Source organism: Crinia signifera, chromosome 1, assembly GCF_055691185.1.
Source record: "Crinia signifera chromosome 1, ASM5569118v1, whole genome shotgun sequence".
NCBI classification, from domain to species: Eukaryota; Metazoa; Chordata; class Amphibia; order Anura; family Myobatrachidae; genus Crinia; species Crinia signifera.
The window spans coordinates 18,342,546-18,362,692 of NC_139217.1; the positions used below are offsets into that span (position 1 = coordinate 18,342,546).

At 43.4% G+C, this 20,147-nt stretch overlaps 1 protein-coding gene across 1 annotated transcript in view; it reads left to right on the plus strand.

The window, feature by feature from the left end:
• Positions 1-20,147, plus strand: part of LOC146012883 (vomeronasal type-2 receptor 26-like) — a 90,023-nt gene that overhangs the window by 17,003 nt on the left and 52,873 nt on the right. Inside the window, exon 2 of the mRNA XM_083151515.1 lies at positions 11,322-12,128. Coding sequence (XP_083007641.1) covers positions 11,322-12,128 — 807 coding nt within the window. The remainder of the gene's footprint in view (positions 1-11,321; positions 12,129-20,147) is intronic.

A 20,147-nucleotide genomic window follows, 5' to 3' on the forward strand; every position in this document is an offset into this window, starting at 1 on the left:
AGTCCCGTCTGGAGGGCGCCTGAAGCATCCAGTAACGCGATCTACGGAGAGATGCAGAGGCAGAAAGATACATGTCAATAATGCATAATATCTACAAACTAATACACACATAGCATGGGCAGCAGCGTCCCACGCGACCGTGCAGACCAACCATACCTTTCTCATTGGCATGGTGGTCGTCACGGCAACGCAGCACAAACAGACGCCCATCAAGAGCAAAGCTTCACGCTACCACGCAGGCCGGACAAATATTTGATCCTTTGGGGGACATTTACCAAAATGGATTCGTAGAAAAAAGGTGTATTCGTAGGGAGAAATACACCTTTTTTTACGAATTTGTATTTTCGGGATTTACAATCCCAAAAATACAACAATTCGTATTCCTAAAGATGGAACATTCGTATTTGTATTTACAAATACGAATGTCTACACCATCGATAGAATACGACAGAAATCACCATTCAAAAGAATGGTGGTTTCTGATGTACTAAGCAGCCGTACTGATAATACGGCTGCTTAGTGGTGTAAAACACCCACGCAAATACGACAGGAAAATAGAACACCATTTTCATGTCGTATTTGCGTTTTAGCCTGCACGGATCAGTCAGATCCGTGCAGGCTACAGTGTAAAAAAATAGAAAAATTAAATAAATAAAAAAAAAAACGGCGTGGGGTCCCCCCCACAGCCGAAACCAGCACCAGGCCGACGGAGCCTGGAGCCGGTAATTAAAAATCAGGGAACCCGACAAATAGGGGCTCCCTGATTTTTAACAACCAGCCCCAGGCTCCTGCTCTGGGGCTGGTTCCCAAAATACGGGGGACAAAATGACTAGGGGTCCCCCGTATTTTAAGAACCAGCCCCAGGCAAAACCAGCCGGCAGGCTAATGCCACAGCCGGGGGGAGACTTTTTATGCAAGTCCCCCCGGCCAAAGCATTAACCCTACCAACCAGTCAGCCTGGCCAGGGGGCCTGGGGGAGTGGGGACCCCCCCAATAAAGGGGTCCCCCCCCTCCAGGACTTACCTGACCAGGCTGAAGCCTGGTGCTGTCCCCGATGCCCCTGGGCGGTGGGCATCGGGCTGATTATGTTGTAAAAAATAGAAAAAACTATTGTTTTTTACTGTGGCACTACAAGTGCCAGCAAGCCTCCCCAGCAAGCTGGGACTTGGAGAACCACAAGTCCCAGCCTGCTGGGCATTAAAGGGCCCGCTGGGTCTTGTAGTGCCACAGTAAAAAAAATAGTTAAATAAAACACACTGACACCCATTTTAAATAAAAGTTTAATACACACATTACATACATACTGATACTTACATTTCTTGATCCCGTAGGTAGCCCTGGTCCTGATGTCCTGTGTCGTCCTCCAGGTCCATGTCGGCTGTCTGCGTCGTCCTCCAGGTCCATGTCGACGGTCCGTGTCGTCCTCCAGGTCCATGGCGGTGTCCGGGTCCGAAGAAATCCATGTTGGAGCTGTGGAAGGAAATCCTACTCACCTGGTCCTGTGCTGAAGAAGTCTTCTCTTGGTCCGACGTAATCCAGGTAATCTTCATGCTGTCGGCGCTCCCCGCTGTCTCCGCTGTCTGCATCGCGCTGAGGAGAGATGCTGAGATGTTTCATATTCGGCGCCTCTCCTCAGACTGAATTCTATTGGCCGCCTAGCGGGCCATTCAGGAGCCGACTTTCAGCTCCAACATGGATTTCTTCGGACCCGGACACCGCCATGGACCTGGAGGACGACACGGACCGTCGACATGGACCTGGAGGACGACGCAGACAGGCGACATGGACCTGGAGGACGACACAGGACATCAGGACCAGGGCTACCTACGGGATCAAGAAAGGTAAGTATCAGTATGTATGTAATGTGTGTATTAAACTTTTATTTAAAATGGGTGTCAGTGTGTTTTATTTAACTATTTTTTTTACTGTGGCACTACAAGACCCAGCGGGCCCTTTAATGCCCAGCAGGCTGGGACTTGTGGTTCTCCAAGTCCCAGCTTGCTGGGGAAGCTTGCTGGCACTTGTAGTGCCACAGTAAAAAACAATAGTTTTTTCTATTTTTTACAACACTATCAGCTCGATGCCCACCGCCCATGGGCATCGGGGACAGCACCAGGCTTCAGCCTGGTCAGGTAAGTCCTGGAGGGGGGGACCCCTTTATTGGGGGGGTCCCCACTCCCCCAGGGCCCCTGGCCAGGCTGACTGTTCGGTAGGGTTAATGCTTTGGCCGGGGGGACTTGCATAAAAAGTCTCCCCCTGGCTGTGGCATTAGCCTGCCGGCTGGTTTTGCCTGGGGCTGGTTCTTAAAATACGGGGGACCCCTAGTCATTTTGTCCCCCGTATTTTGGGAACCAGCCCCAGAGCAGGAGCCTGGGGCTGGTTGTTACAAATCGGGGAGCCCCTATTTGTCGGGCTCTCTGATTTTTAATTACCGGCCCCGACTCCTTCAGCCTGGTGCTGGTTATGGCTGTGGGGGGGACCCCACGCCGTTTTTTTTTTTTATTTATTTATTTTTCTATTTTTTTTACACACTGCAGCCTGCACGGATCTGACTTGATTCGTGCAGACTGCTAGAAATAATTCGTATTAGCAGCCGTATATACGGCCGCTAATACGAATCATTACACCATCGGAGGGTTACAAAGCAGTCGTATCTGACTGCTTTGTAAATCCCCCTCCGGAACACGACTTTGCATACGACTTAAACAGTCGTATGCAGTCGTAGGGAAACAACCAATACGAAAAACTAGGTTTTTCATATTGGTAAATTTCCCCCTTTGTCGTCTAACCCCAGTATAAAAACATATACCAGGATGGTAGAGCACGACACTCTAAGATCACCATGCAAGCCTCAATACCACAACCTGTCGCCGGAAGAAAGATCAGCCCTAAAAACCTTGAATCAAGATACCAACATTGTTATTCGGCAAGCGGACAAGGGCGGAGCTGTGGTAATTCAAGATTGGGTCCAATATAACGACGAAATCCTACGACAGTTATCGGATAGCAACACCTACGAGCAAGTGCCACAAAATCCGATTCCAGAGTTTAAGAGAAGGGTGGACTCCGTTCTCTCCAAAGGTCTGGCCAACAAATGGATCACAAAAGCAAATTTCGACTTCCTGTACCTTTTCCGATTTGTCCCATCTTGTATACCCTACCCAAAATTCATAAATCCCTAGTTAATCCACCTGGTAGGCCCATTATTTCTGCCCGCTCCTCACTCCTTCAACCTTTAGCCATATTTATTGACCATCACCTTCAACCCCTGGTTACATCTGGCAACAGCTACATTCAGGACACAAATGATTTCATTAGCAAATTAAAAACTATTGACACTTCCGACATACGTTACCTTGTAACTATGGACGTGAGTTCTTTATATACGGTTATACCGCACCTGGACGGACTAAGAGTATTACGCAACGCTCTTGAACAGAGAGAATCCTTGGAACCTCCTACAGACTTCCTACTGGACCTAGCAACTCTAGTATTAACATGTAATCATTTTTTATACAGTAATAAATATTACATCCAATTAGCAGGCACTGCCATGGGCTCCAATCTAGCCCCAGCCTACGCATGTTTGTACATGCATGATTATGAAAATCTACATATCTTGCCACGCTTTGGGAAGAAAATGAAACTATATAAACGATACATTGACGATGTGTTTGTCCTTTGGACTGACACGTCCGATAACTTGGAAGCAATGATCACACATCTCAATGCATTGAACAGCCCAATTCGTTTCACACATGATATTCAATCAGAGTCCATCCATTTTCTCGATATTAAAGTCATACTTTCAGCTGAGAAGATAGATACCTGCCTGTTCAGAAAGGATACCGACAGAAACATGCTCTTGTCTACCACGAGCCAGCATCCACCAGCCCTTAAAGAGCACTTACCGGTCTCCCAATACATGCGGGTGATCCGTAACAACACCCAACCTGAACTAATGGAGATTCAAATTGAAGAGATGACCTGTCGATTTTTGGAAAGAGGATATCAACCCAGTAACTTAAAGAGATGCCTAAAGAAGGCCTGACACAATGTAAGAAGTCGTGAACAGGGTTCGAGACCTTCCGAAAAGAAAGCTCCACGCATGTTATATGTTAACACATACAACCATGCATCAGTTAATATACAAAAAAGTCTCACCAAGCATTGGCCCCTTGTATCATCTGACAAGAACCTAAAACTACAACATCATGGTCCCCCCAATGATGGCGTACAGGAGAGGCCCTAACCTCAAACAAATCTTGATGAGACCAACAATGAGCCCGAGTCCTCAAACTTCCCACACATGGCTGTACACAAAAAAACCTGGTTGCTTCCGCTGTGCGGGGTGTACCACATGCAACAGCATGTTGTCAGGCCCCACGTTTCCCCATCCTCAGTCCGGAAAGCAGATTAAAATCATGTACCGTTTACACTGCCTCATGGACCATGTCATTTATTTGTTGACCTGTCCATGTGGCCTAGCCTACACAGGGATGACAACCAGAAAGTTTCGTGAACGAATGGCGAATCATCGCAACTCTATCAGAAGTGCCATCGAAACCAATAAATCTGAGTTGCCTATCCCCAGGCATTTCCTTGCGGCTGGACACCAAATTGCTAGTCTTAGATGTCGCCTTATAGACTGGGTCCCCCCTCCACAAAGGGGAGGAGACAGAGCTCTCCAACTCAGAAAAAAAGAGAGCAAATGGATCCACCGATTGGGCACACTAGCCCCAAAGGGCTTGAACGAGAACAACCCGTTGAACATTTTCTTGCGTTGAGATATGACCATCCATTGTTCCATATCCTTCCATATATTATTCTTATGCTACATAATGAATCCCCAAGCTAGATCTCCATGTGATCTCCCAGATGATATAGGCTTGTTGGCTATTTATTTTACTCCAGCCTACACATAGCTGCAATAGCTCATTTTCATCTAACTTGAGTGATAAGATTTATATGATGATACTGCATTGTGGATTTTGTTCATTTTTTATTTTTTATTTTTTATGCTTCTCAGCACGCAGGTCAATGTGTGCTAGTCCCCCCCTTTTTTCCTTTTTTGTAATTTTTGTATTTTCATGTATTTTTTGTATTTTTGTATTTATGTATTATCACTTGTTCCACAAAAATTGTCCTGCAAAAATTTCCTCAGAGACAAATTATCGATATATACTGTATTTATGCACTAGACATTGAAAAAAAAATTGCTTTAAAAATTGCTTTTTCACCTTGATAAAGGGGCTTGTAATCCCCAAAACGTAGGTCCGTTTTTGCTGTGACAATATATTTGTTTGAAAAGTTCCCGCTTGAGTGCCTCTGTTGTTTTCTTCGACTTCGATTATCCTTCAGTTCCAGAAGGCACCCGGGCAGTTGCCTACCAAGGAGAGTGCCAGGCCGACTCCACAAACTATATCTCTTATATATTTGGCTACATCTGTCACTCAAATTGTGTCTGAAGCTGTAACGCTGGGTGGAGCCTCTGACTCACATGACTGACTCACATGACAGAGAACCAGCCCAGTGAGCCCACAGACAGTGCCAGACACAGGGGCGTAGCTAAAGGTTCATGGGCCCTGGTGCGAAAGGTCAGCTTGGGGCCCCCCTACATACAACAAAATTAAAATCTTGGTCTGTTTATATTCCCCCACAGTGCCAGAGACACATATGCCCCCACAGTGCCAGATATGCCCCCACAGTGCCAAATACACATATGCCCCCACAGTGCCAGATATGCTCACACAGTGCCAGAGACACATATGCCCCCACAGTGCCAGATATGCCCCCACAGTGCCAGAGACACATATGCCCCCACAGTGCCAGAAATGCCCCCACAGCGCCAAATAAACATATGCCCCCACAGTGCCAGAAATGCCCCCACAGTGCCAAATAAACATATGCCCCCACAGTGCCAGAATTTCCCACCAGCAACTCACGATTGTTTCTGCAATGCTGCCTCTCCATCTGCTGCTGCTGCTTCCGGGTCGAGGGGGGGGGATCCGGTGGGGTCCTGTGGGGTCAGACAACCTCCTGCTCTCCCTGGCTCCCTGCGACCGCTGCGACCCCTGTCGCTACGCCACTGGCCAGACACCCTCTGCCTCTCACAGCAAAGACACAGCTACTCACCAGACACACCAGGTTAGCGCCCCACACCGCCATACCTCCCAACATGACCCTCTCCAGGAGGGACAGAATGCTCTGTTTGTGGACTTCCATCTTAATTTATGATTGTCATCACCTGTTTTAAAAAGGGTAATTGATAAGAAAGGTGTTTAAGCACAGGTGATGGTAATCCATAAATTAAGAAGAAAGTCCAGAAACAGAGCAATGTGCCCCCCCATTCACGGCAACACCACGATTAAATGGCACATGCAAAACACTGACATGGCTATGGTCGACAATGAAAAAGGTTGACATGAGTTTTTGAAGATTTATTTTTCACTTTTTCAATGTTTTCAAATTCATTCTCATGTGTCGACATGGACACCAATGAAGTGCCACACTTATGTCAACATTTACATGTGTTGTTTTTTTCTTGTGGCGATTCGCGGCACCCCCCGGCGACCCCCCTCCCGCGATCCACAGCAACCCCCCCCAATTTGCGGCGACTCCCGCGATTTGCGGCCCCACCCCGTGACACACCCCCTCCTGCGATTCGTGGCACCCCGCGACCCCCCCTTCCTCGCGGTACCCCCACCACCGCGACCCCCCCAACCGCGATTCCCCCCCTGTCATTGCAGCAACCCCCCGCCCCTGCGACCCACCCTCCCACGATTCACTGCAACCCCCCGCGTCCCCCCCTCCCACGATTCGCGGCACCAACACCCCCCCGCGACCCCCCCTCCCACAATTCACGGCATCCACCCATGACCCCTCCTCCCGTGATTCGCAGACACACCTCAACTCCTCCCCCCCACACCCCCGCGATTCACGGCAACCCCAGGATTAAATAGCACATGCAAAACACTGACACGGCTATGGTCGACAATGAAAAAGGTTGACATGAGTTTTTGAAGATTTATTTTTCTTTTTTTAATGTTTTCATATTCATTCTCATGTGTCGACATGGACACCAATGAAGTGCCACACTTATGTCAACATTTACATGTGTTGACCTTTCTGTGTTGATTTTTTCTTGTAGCAATTTTTTTACAGTGACAATTATGTGCACGTCAACCTACACATCATCAACCAATTCTTTGTATAATATATAACACCTGTTCTGTTTTACTGTAGGCGCTTTAAGTCAGATCTTTTACTGCTACTATTACTGTTTATGTAAATGCATTCTGAATGACAGCAACATCCTACCATCCTTCTACAAGAATATATAACCAACTAGGTGATTCATCGCGCCCCGTGCCCCCCCCTCCCGCAATTCACGGACCCCCCGTGCACCCCCCCACGATTCACGCCCCCTCCCACGATTCACGTCACCCCCCGCATACACCCCCCTCCCGCAATTCGCAACCCCCCTCCCGCAATTCACGCCCCCTCCCACGCTTTGCGACCCCCACCCTCTCCCGCGATCCGCGGACACCTGCGCCCCCAACCCTCCCTTGATTCACGGCACCCCCCACACCCCTCCCACAATTCACGGCACCCCTAAGCCCCTCTTTAGTCCCCCGTATACTCACACACCCCTATCACTACCAAGCTTCCTGCTCTCCTGAACCGTAACTTCCATCACTGGGGAGTCGCTGAGGCTGTTTTGCCCACATGCCCATATCATGCCTCATAGCCCAGTCTCCTGCTCTCATGTACCCTAACTCCCACCCAGTAGGAGGAGACACTGACTCAGGGCCACCATCATGTACTGCCATGCTGGACCATCACCCACTGGCAGAAGCTGCACAGTATCTCCCACCCTTCTCTTTAGTCCCCCTTATGCCCATGTACCCCTATCACTACCCAGCCTCCTGTTTTCCTGTGTCGTGACCTCCGCCAGTGGGGAGCCGCTGACTCAAAAACACCCTACTATACTATTGCACACACACACACCTAAACAACATGCACACACAGCCCCCCCCCCCACACCCACAAATGTCACTGTACCATCCACACTATCAATGTACATCTTTTTAATTAAACAAAACAATACACACCCCCTTCCAAATCATATGCTCTCTATTTAACACATTTCACCTATAACTCAAGTTGCAATACAGGCATCTTTCATACAATTCTAACCATCTTTCTCATATACAAATGTTCACAAATTAAGGGGGCGCAGCCCCTTACGACGGTGTGAAGAGCGCCCGTAGGGCGCGATGAATCACATAGTATATATATATATATATATATATATATATATATATATATATATATATATATATATATATATATATATATATATATATATATATATATATATATATATATATATATCAGTCTGGGTCTCCCCTCCAGAAATGAAAAAGAGACAGCACGTCACTGCAGCAAATTAATTCTTTATTCCAGCCTCAACGGCTCGTTTCGGGGCATCAGCCCCTTTCTCAAGAAGCGGAATACAACAGGAAGCAGACTTAGACTTACACTTACTTATAGTGAAGAAGCCCAGTGTGGCCTCCCGCGGCATCCACGCTCCATCCCCGCCACGCATCGGGATGAAGTCACTGGGTTACGTCGTCTGTCACTCCAAGCAGCCGGTCGGCAGTGACCATGGTAGCTGTCAGACGCTACAAGAAAGAAACATGTGTGCTTTTAAAATACCATTACCGCAGAGCCGAAGTACTGTATGTGAAAACAGGATAGACAGTATGTACACAGCAGGACATGCATGATAATTATAAGCATGGAGCTGGATTGTAATGAAAAAATGGTCACATATGCTGCAAAAAGAGGTTGAAAAGTTTAGATACAGTCTGAGGGCGATACTCGGTCATCTAGGGCTGTGTGGCTATAAAGAACCAAGTCACTCAAATACCATAAACAGGTCACACAAAGGGATATCTAATGCCACCACAAAAAGAGTGTGCATGCCTCTAGGTGAAAACCATATGTCATGCAATACTCAATCAAAAAATGTATATATTTTATAGGGGGGACAATAGTGCATACGTGTCAAGGATGCAATGCCACAGCATATATGATATATTAACAATGGGCTGATGAAGGCATTCACAGGTCTACTAATGATACAATCCAACTGTAGCATAGAGAGACCACAATTAAAGAAAACAATTAAGGGACAAATATTCATTAAGACCAGCTGGGGCCACTACATTCAACCTGAAAATCCATTTTGCTTCCAACTGAAGCAACTTTTTGTCCCGATCACCCCCACGTACACTTGATGGGAACTGATCGATCATCTTGTACTTGAGTGTGGGGAGCGAATGCTTCAGTTCTTTGAAATGTCTGGCCACCAGTTGTTCCGATGACTCTCCTTGCAATGCATGTTTAATGGACGAACGATGCATGGCCATGCATTCTTTAAAGGTTCTTTTTGTTTTGCCCACATAGGCTAACCCACATGGGCATTTGATCATGTAGGCCACATACCTGCTGGTACAGGTGAACACTTTGTTAATTTTATATCGGTATCCGGAACCGGACCCTGGGACCCACTGACGGGCTCAAGATAGGTAAGTATCAGTATGTATGGGCTTTGGATGTATTAAAGTTTTATTTTTATTGTATGTCTGTGTATTTATTTGACTATTTTTATTACTGTGGAACTACAAGTGCCAGCAGGCCCTTTAATGCCCCACATGCTGGGACTTGTGGTTCTCCAAGGTTCTCCTGCCTTTGGTGCAGGCTTGCTGGGACTCATAGTTCCACAGCAATACACAATAGTTTTTCTATTTTTTACACAAGTATCAGTTCAATACCCACCACCCAGGGGCATCAAGGACAGCCCCGGGCTTCAGCATGGGCAGGTAAGTTCTGGAGGGGGGACCCCTTCTTTGGGGGGGTCCCCACTCCCCCAGGACCCCTGCCCATGCTAACTGGTCAGGGGGATGAATGCTTTGGCCAGGGGGGGGGGGGGAAGTATCTCTTTCAAATTTGCCAGCCAGAATCTGGTCTAATGATTTGGCGATTTTTGGTAACCTTTACCAAAAATTGCACCCTATTCAGTGCCAGATTAAGCCTTCGGGGGGCCCGGGGCACTTTAGACAGGGGGCCCCCCTTGCACTTGTCATTACTGGCCGCAAACTGCATGGGGGAATATTACACTGTCAAAACACGGAGTAAAGGCAGTATAAACTTGGTCAATGGGTAACTTAAGGGGATATATATATATATATATATATATATATATATATATATATACACACACATACATACATACATACCACATGAAAAGCCTGTGTTTGTCCCTCTGCACCTTACTCTGTAGAAAACCTCACAGCCCCTGTGCTGCTTCTTATTAAAAACCCTCCCATGACTAGGCTGCTGCTGCTGTTATCCATGGGCCTAATAAGCATGCAATGAGCTCCACCAATCAGAGCTCAGCACAAACATCTCAGCCTCTGCCCTCTGGTGCCTTGTGTCATGGAACTTAAGGAGCCCATACACGGTCCATTGTGTAGGGCTCCGTTCTGTACTATGCGATGCGCGCTCCCGCGCATCACATAGTACGGTACAAAAAGTATGTGCTGCACATACTTTTTGTAGTAGGTACACATCGGAACGGATCGCAGTGCATGCACACTGTATGCACTAGGGATGCGATTCGATCCGATGTGTACTTTAAAAGTACAGAACGGACCGAAAAAAAACGGACCGTATATGGGGGGCATTAGTCAACTCCCAGTAATGCACTGCACACTTGGCTCACAATGCTCAGCACCATTAATCATTGTCACATTGGCAGATAGGTGAAGCTGCAGCACTACCCCACTCCCATGCACAAAACCTTTAGCTAAAAAAAAAAAAAGATGTTTTTTTTAAATACATGCCAACCACAGGGGGCCCCTAGCTAGAGGGGGCCCCAGGGGCACTGACCCCTTGTGCCCCCATTATAATCCGGCCCTGACCCTATTACATGTGCATGTTAGATGCTTTCCAATGGGAAAACATCTGGATGCGAATTGAAGTGTGACTAAAAATCGTCCGATTTTGCGGCAAAAAGTGTGCCGCGAATAGCACCCTATAAAATATGCGATTTTTGGAAAATGGCCGTAAACGGACGATCTTGCGAAAAAAATCTAAAAAAAAAAACTCAACCCATTACATTTCGCCCTGAGTGTTTGTTATTACTGTTGGTACTTTTGTTCTTCGTATGCCATTAATTATGAGGATTTGTTAGCCACTAAAGGAATTTTTTTAATGTTCTTTTTGGAAATTGGCACTATTATCATTTCTAGATCAGCTATGGGGCGAGGGACCCGCTGCTGAGTGACCGCACTCTGTATCCAAACTTGTTCCGCACAGTTACAAACTACCAGATGCAGCATGTGGCCATCGCAAAGTTACTGAGAAGCTTTGGGTGGAACTGGGTCGGAATCATCACATCAGATGATGATACTGGAGAACGGGAGCTGGAACATCTCAGCCAGCAACTGAACAATTATGGAATTTGTATAGAATTCAAAATTAAAGTTTCTATAACTGAATATAATTCTGACAATCTTCATAAATTCAAAGCTTCATCTACTGAGATTATTATTATGTGTGGAACATGTAATACAATGTCTATTGCTTTTTTGGTAACTGTAACAGATATTCTTATTAACAAGACATTTATCCTCCCAGCGTCATGGTCAATTGCAATAGAACTTTTGCTTATTGAGACACAAAAAGCAGTTGAGAACAGTTTGGTGTTTTCCCAACCACCATGTCATATCCCGGCATTACAGGATCGTATGTCCACTTCTCATCCATCCAGGGATCCGAGTGACCCATTACTGGAAGATATTTGGCTTCAGCACTTTAGATGCTTGACAGCAAATTCTTATAAGAACAGGGTCTTTACTCTGAGATTTGGAAAGAAATTAGAGAACTGCACTGGGAAGGAGGGTTTTAGGTACTTGCATAATTTCTCTGGAGATTCGGCCACCTACCAGGTGTATATTGCAGTCCTCACCATGGCACAAGCATTACATGATGTGAATACAGCCTTAAATATGTACAGAGAAAAGCATGGTTTAAAAACATTTATATTTGAACACAAGGTGAGTGCGTGTTATGTGGACTAATTGGTTTATTACTGTGGATATCATGAAACTCGGGTAACCAATGGATTTGTGATCCAGTCAGGAAAAGTTGCAAAGTTTCTATATGTCCTACAGTAACTAGACTTTTTTTGTATTATCTGTTTATTGTGTTTTGAAAATATATAAAGTACAACATTTGGCATTGTAGGCAGTAAGTCAGAAAATATGGACCAGATGTTGCAGAAGCGGATTTTGAAGCATTGTACATAACAGATCCGTAAAGTCCATATAAACCTGTCAGAAACAGATCGTACATTTGAAGAATGAAAAAGAACATAAAAACAGGCAAAAATCCACTAGCTAAAACTGACAAAAACATCAAAAACATACAGAAGAAGGGAAGGAGTGAGAGGAAAATGGGGGAAGGAAGTACAGTTATGGCCAGGTACATCGTGGTTTACAACGCGCTTTTGAGGGCTCTGACTCGCGAGTTGCAGATCGCGTTATGTCCTGTGTTATGTACCACGCCATGCAATACATAGTTAACCACTGGGTGACTAATGCTCCACGTTAAGACTTTACGCTACGGATTTTTGCTAACCAGCCACTTTTTACTACGGATTTTGTCCTTACTTTACGGACAGAGTGTTTTGTATTTATTCGCAGAAGCAGCTACCTACGGTCATTTATGTAATTGGTACAGAAGCCATGCTAACCTTTGCTATTGCTGGATGACTACTTAAAACATTATTTTTTTTTTTACTTTTATTTTTTATTATTATCGTATTTGAAGCAAATTGTACAATGATACATAAGTCAACAAGATTTCTATTCAGGTTACTCTATACATTTTTAAGAGAGAGCTTTCATATCATTACATCCATAGTTTTTTACAAGTATACGTTAATGTCTAGAGTATTAGATCATAACCCATATACGTTCCACTCTGAACGGAGCTCCCCGTTGATCTTATAACTTTATATCCTTCCGGGTGCGCTCTGTTGGACGCTCCCCTTTTTCCCCCCTTTATTTACTTTGTATTCCCCATATTTGTTACTTTCGTTCATTAGGTGCTCCGTTAAGAAAGAAATCATAGGTCTAATCCAAACTCATAAAAACTAGGTCAATAAACATACAGCAAATAATATAAAATTTACAAAGTAATCAAACAACAAATCATATAAAACATTTGCGGGCCATGTTGTTTTTTGTCCGTTGCCTAGCTGTCTATGATGTTTATCGGGTCTTCCTGCAATGCTACTCTTGTTTCATACCAACTTGTTATTTGGAAACACTGTCTTAATTGTATCTTTATTGTTATTGGTTGTTTTTCTATAATGGCTCCCCATGACTCGAAGAGCTCTTTCACCCTTTTTTCCTTTTGGAGTGTCGCCTCCACCCATTCCATACGGAATATGTACAATAATTTTTCTTCAAAAAGTTTCATTGTGGGAGCAGATCTGTCTATCCACCCGTGGAGAATGCTTTTCCTGGCTGCAGCTGAAATTGCCAGTAACAGTTTTTTTTCCCCCTTTGCCATCTTTGTCTCCCTCCCCGTTATCCCAAAGATAGCCCACTCTGGGGTTAATGGGAACGTGTTCGTCAGTAGTTTTAAGGAGAACTGCCACACTTCCTCCCAGAATTTATTAATCTGGCCGCATTTCCACAGGCAGTGAAACAGATCTGCCCCCACTCTGTCACACTAAACATTTACAATTTGATGCTATACCCATTTCAAATCTCCTTTTTGGTGTTAAGTATGTCTGGTGGACTATGTTATGGAACATTTCTGTATACATTATTGCTGGTATAGTTTTTACTGATTCTTCAAGTGATTTTATTATTTTTTCTATTGTTATATTTGGAAATACTTCTTTCCATTTTGTTATTCCTGTTTTTATTTTGTCATAATCTAATGGCTGGTATAGGAATTTGTAGTGAGCTGTTATGATTTTCTTGTGTGGAACTTGCTTTTTTAGGAGTGTGTCCAAGGGGTTATTCAGGTCTCTTATTGTTAAATTTTGAAGTACTTGCTTTGTATAGTGTTGGGCCTGTATGAATGTAATATTATGCGTAGTAAATGGGCCATATTTCCCTACTGCCTGGGCATATGTCAGGGCTTTGCCCCCCTCTACGTCCATCAGATGTTCTATTCGACTTATCCCCTGCCTTTTCAAAATTCTAAATGAGTTTCCTGCTTTTCCCTCCTGAAAATCTGGATTTTGTAAAAAGGTTATAAATTGTGATTTGTATGGATTTATTTGCATTCTTTTCCTTAGGATAAACCATAGTTTTCTCAATGACATTAATAGTGGGTTGCTCATTATCTCCGGATCTATTTTTGATTTTTCTAGGTGTAAAAAATTAACAAGATTAATATCCCTTATAAACTCTTGTTCTAAGGATGTATTTGTGTAAATTTCTGACTGCTGTATCCAATCCCTCAAGTGCCTCAGCACAGCTTCTTGGTTGTACCACGTCACGTTTGGAAAATTAAAACCTCCATTGTTTCGTTTCTGTTGCATCTTAATTAGGCTGATTCTTGCCTTCTTATCTTTCCAAATAAAGTCACGGAACAATTTGTTTACTTCAGCTGTGTTTTTCTGTGTTAGCAAAAGGGGCAGATTTTGGAGAGGGTACAGCAGTCTAGGTAATGATATCATTCTTAATAAATTTAATCTCCCTGTATATGACAATTTTAGATGTTTCCAGCCTCTGATCTCTTTTTTTAATTGGTTTATAGCATTGTTTATGTTTAAGTCATGTAGGCACGTTATGTCTTTGGGGAGGTAAACCCCTAGATATCTGAATCCTTCTTTTGCCCATTTTAGATTTACGTCTTGTGCCCACTTGGGTTTGGTGCATTTGATGTCTAAGGTCATTGCGGTTGATTTCTCGAAATTTACCCCAAACCCAGATTGAGTACCAATCTCTTTTAACTTTTTCATAAGAGGTTTCAGAGATTCCTCCGGATTTGCCACATAGAGCAGGAGATCATCTGCGAAAGCTGTTATTTTGACGGTCTGGGCTCCCACTTGAATACCTTTGAGTGGGGTCCAGTTTTGTATTATACGTAACATTGGGTCTAATGTTAAATTAAAAAGGAGGGGTGATAGGGGACAGCCCTGTCTTGTTCCTCTAGACATTTCTATGTTTCTACTTTTTGGCCATTTATCATGAGCGATGTAACTGGGGTGGTGTAAAATAACTTCACTACCTCTCTAAAGTTAATCCCGAATCCCCTATGTTGCAGGACTTTTTCCAGATACTGCCATGAGACCGTATCAAATGCTTTTTGTGCATCTAAACTTAGTAATATATTTGTCCCATGTTTGGCACCCGCTATTATCGCTGTTCTGGCAGTTCTGATCCCTTTAACCGCGTGTCGCCCACTCACAAAGCCTAATTGATGTTCTGTTAGAATTGGGGCTATTATGTTCTGTAGTCTTGTTGCCATAATTTTGGCCATTATTTTAAAGTCTACGTTAAGAAGGGTTATTGGGCGGTAAGATGAGGGTTCTAAGGGGTCTTTCCCGGCTTTGGGTATCATTATAGTGTGTGCATAGTTGAATGCTGGGTATAGGATATGGTTTTTGTGTATTTGACGAAATATTAACAGAAGAATTGGGGTCACTTCCTTTTGAAGTATCTTATAATATTCTATTGATAACCCGTCGGGTCCGGGTGCTTTCCCTAGCGCCATATTGGCAATGGTGTCTATAATCTCTTCTTCTCTAATTTCCGCCTCTAACAGCTCTTTCTGGCTCTGTGAGAGTTTTGGGAGTTTAGCTTCTTTAAGTGTTTCGTCTATTTTGTCTTGGTCTATGGGATGCGCTTCATATATATCCTGATAATAATTTTCAAATTTCTTTATTATTTCCTGAGGTTTGGTCCAGATTGTCCCTATACTTTCTCCCCTCACTGCAGTTATGTGATTTTTACTTTTGGGTGGTTTAGACATATTTGCCAATAAGGCCCCCGTTTTATTCCCCCATCTAAAAAAATGGTTTTTAGTGTAGTCTAGGTTTTGTTTTGCTTGTGCCAGTAGGTAGCTTTCAAGTAGTTGTTTTTCTTGTTGGTATTTTTCTAATAGCTCCTCTATTGGGTTGTTAATATAATTCTGGTATGCCAGTGTAGTTGATTTTTTTAGTATATTAAATTTTTCTTGTGCTATTTTTCTTTGTTTAGATGTATAGGCTATTATCTCTCCTCTTATTACTGCCTTTGAGGCCTCCCACATTAGGACTGGGTTTCCCATGTGTTCCTTATTATTCTCTCTATAATCTTCCCATTTATCTTCAAGGAAGCTCCGAAACTGGTCTGATTGATAGAGATAACTAGGAAATCTCCATATTCTGGTTTTATCCCTGTCTTGGGGTAGACTCATAGTGATAGAAGCCACCGCGTGGTCCGAGATCAAAATAGTGTCTATTTTACTTGTCGTTATTTTGGGGATCAAATTATTTTCGACAAGTATATAATCTAGTCTCGAGGAAGAATGGTATACTCCTGAGCAAAACGTATATGCTCTTTCGGTTCTATGGGCTATTCTCCATGGGTCGCTCATCCCTAGGTCTTCCATCATTTGTATCATTGGGTTATATTTATGGTTACTCGTTTTTGATTGAATTGATCTATCCATATGCGAGTTTATCACCTCATTAAAGTCCCCCCCTATAATCAAATTTGCTGTTTCCCTACTTAATAATATTTGTGAAATGTGAGCAAAAAATACACTTTGTGCTTCATTGGGTGCGTAAATATTTACTAGGGTATATTTTAAATCATTGATTCTTACATCTATTATCATATATCTCCCCTGTGTATCTAATTTGGTGTCTTCTATTGTATATGTTAAGTGTTTCGCAAAAATAATTGCCACTCCTCGTGTCTTATTGTGATATGATGCTGCCAAGCATTCCCCTATACATTTATTCTTTAAAGTGTTTTCTTCGCCCTTCTTCCAATGTGTTTCCTGAATAAATAAAATATCTACCCCTATCCTTTTAATATGTTGAGTAACTTTTTTACGTTTTACTGGCGTATTTAACCCATTAACATTCCAGGTGGCTATACTCAGTTTTTCCGGTTTACTCATCCTAACTTAGACCCCTCCTTGATTTTTCTCCCTCTGATTTCCTTCTTACAATAGCCTTTATTTTTAGCTCTCTTTACCTGTTTATACTTGTGTATATAATTCTTGTTCCTTCTTTGTATTTGCCTTGACTTTGTATCCTGTACCTCCCTTCTATAGTTCCTATGCCATTTTTGCTTCAAATCCTTATTTTTCTTCCCATCTTTTCTTCCCCCGGGTTTTTTATTTTTACCATCCCAGGTCTCACTCCTAGGATTTAATGGTATATTAATCCGTTTCTGTCCCCTCTCGGGGGTCCCCCCCCCACCCTCCAAGCCCCAATATTCATACATCTTTATTTTTAATTCCATTTTAAAAAGCCATCGTGGATACAGGCCTATTGGCCAATTATACCTATTTTCTTACGGGATCTTAAAGAACACTTTCGCTTCGAGTGGGTCCAAGAAGGTATGAGTTTGCCCATCCTCTGTAACTTTAAGTTTTGCTGGGTATTGTAAAGTGAATCTTTTTTGATTGTCAATTAGGAATTTACAAATAGGGTTAAACTCTTTCCGCTTTTGTGATACTATTATGGAATAATCTTGAAACAACAAGATTGAGTCTCCCCCTATTGTCAGTTGCCTTGTTTTACGGTAAGCCATTAGAATTTGTTCTTTTGCTTTGAAGTCCAAAAACCTCGCCAAGACTGGCCGGGGCCTTTGTCCTTCCTTTTCTACTCTTCTTGGACCCAATCGGTGGGCTCTTTCGATACATGGGCTCAATGCCTCGCTTGGTAAGTTTAATGCTAAGACAATCTTCTGGCCTATAAAATCTTGGAGTTCTGAGTCCTTAACACTTTCTGGGATCCCTATCAGGCGTAAATTATTTCTCCTGCTTCTGTTTTCGATTTCATCTATTTTCTCTATATGTTGCTGTATTTGTTTTGCCTGAGTTTCCACCTTATTTTTTAATGAGATTAAGGTGTCCTCTACATCACTAATTCTCTGTTCTGCCTCCGTTACTCTACTCGACTGCTCCTCCAACTTAGATAAGATTGTCTCAAACCTTTGATTTATTATCTCCAATTTGGCATCTAGCTTTTCTTCTAGTTTCTTTTCAATCATTGGTAACAATATTTTTGAGATCTCCTGAGCCATGGCCTCCATATTGAATGGGCCTAATGCCTCGTTTGGCTCAGTTTCTTTTGAGGCCGCCCTCGGGGGAGTTGTTGTTACCTTGGGTGCTGCTGCCTTATTTCTAACCATTATGGGGGTGGTGTTGGATCCTGATAGCCTTTTTTGATTTTTGGCTATGTACTTATCCATGCCCTAGTGGGCTTGGTTTGACCAGCCCCAGTTAGTGAGGATTTTTTTTTTTTTTTTTTTTTTAATAACAGGCGGGAAATTTAGGGAAAGCAAGACAAAGAACTGTAACCAAAACAGGGAAAATCAAAAATTGCACATATAATAATCACAGTGAGAGTTATTTTTAGGGAGGGGTTACTAAAGTAGCAGCAGTTATATAGGTTTGTGATCTCCAAGGGGAAGACCAGGGGTGGAATCGACCAAAAGGGAGAATGTCTCAAATCCTATTTTCTTTTTTTTTTTTTTTTTTTTTTTCCCTAGCAAGTGTCCTATATTTTTCGGGCGGCTGGCCCGTGCCCCAGCAAGCAGTCCCTTTCCCCCTTGGCCCTTGGCCCTTACAATTTACGTTTTTTAATAACAGGCGGGATTTTTAGGGAAAGCAAGACAAAAAACTATAACCTAAAAGGGGAAAACACAAAAAAAAAAAATTGCACATATAATAATCACAGTGAAAGTTGTTTTTAGGAAAGGGTTACTAAAATAGCAGCAGTTATATAGGTCTGTGATCTCCAAGGGGAAGACTCAGGGGTGAAATCAACCAAAAGAGAAAATGTCTTAGATCCTTCTTTTCCTTTTTTTTTTCTTTCCTTTTTCCTTCTTCCCTCCTCCTTCTTCCCTCTTCCCCTAAGTATTAGCAAGTGTCCTTTGTTTTCGGGCAGCTGGCCCGTGCCCCAACAAGCAGTCCTTTTCCCCCTTGGCCCTTGACCCTTACAATTTACGTTTTCTAATAACAGGCGGGAAGTTTTAGGGAGAGCAAGACAGAAAACTGTAACCTAAAGGGGGAAAATCAAAGATTGCACATATAATAATCACAATGGAAGTTGTTTTTAGGAAGGGGTTACTACAATAGCAGCAGTTGTATAAATTTGTGGTCTCCAAGGGGAGGACTCAGGGGTAAAATAGACACATATCCTCTTTCCTTTTCTTCCTTTTCTCCTTTTCTCCTTCCCCTTCCTTCCCCAGGTATTAGCAGGTGTCCTTTGCTTTCGGGCAGCTGGCCCGTGCCCCAGCAAGCAGTCCCTTTTCCGTTTAAACCAGGTCCCGGGCAACTGGTCTGTACCCCAGTAAGCAGTCCCAATTTTATTTTATTTAGGCCCAAGTCCGGTCCCAGAGGTTGAATTTACTCAGCCTTTAATGCTAGCATTTCTTTAGGAAGGGGAGGGAAGGAAAGGCAACTTATAATAACTCCAAAGAAAAAATACAAAAAAAATTCCACAACATACAGTATGCCTAGCCCCAGGCCAAAAAAAACAAAAAAAAAACGTTCAAGGTATGATAGGGGGGGCACAATCCGGCAACCGGAGACCCAGTGGCGCTTTGATAAACAGTGTCTTTCTTGTTTCTGCTGCCCTGATATATTCAGGTCACATGTGTATCCGTTTGTCTCTGTTAAAGCCCTTATTTTAAGGGTCTTGGGGGTCACAACCTGCAGGAGTTCCACGTTACTCCCCGGTTCTGTGGTCCCCTCTTAATAATGGGGCGTTTGAGAGTGTCTTTTCCTTAGGATTTCTCCCATTCGCCACAACCTGCAGGGACAATTAAATGCCCCCCGGCTCTGCAGCTAAGGAGTTTAAAAAAAAAAACAGGCAAGTTCAGCAT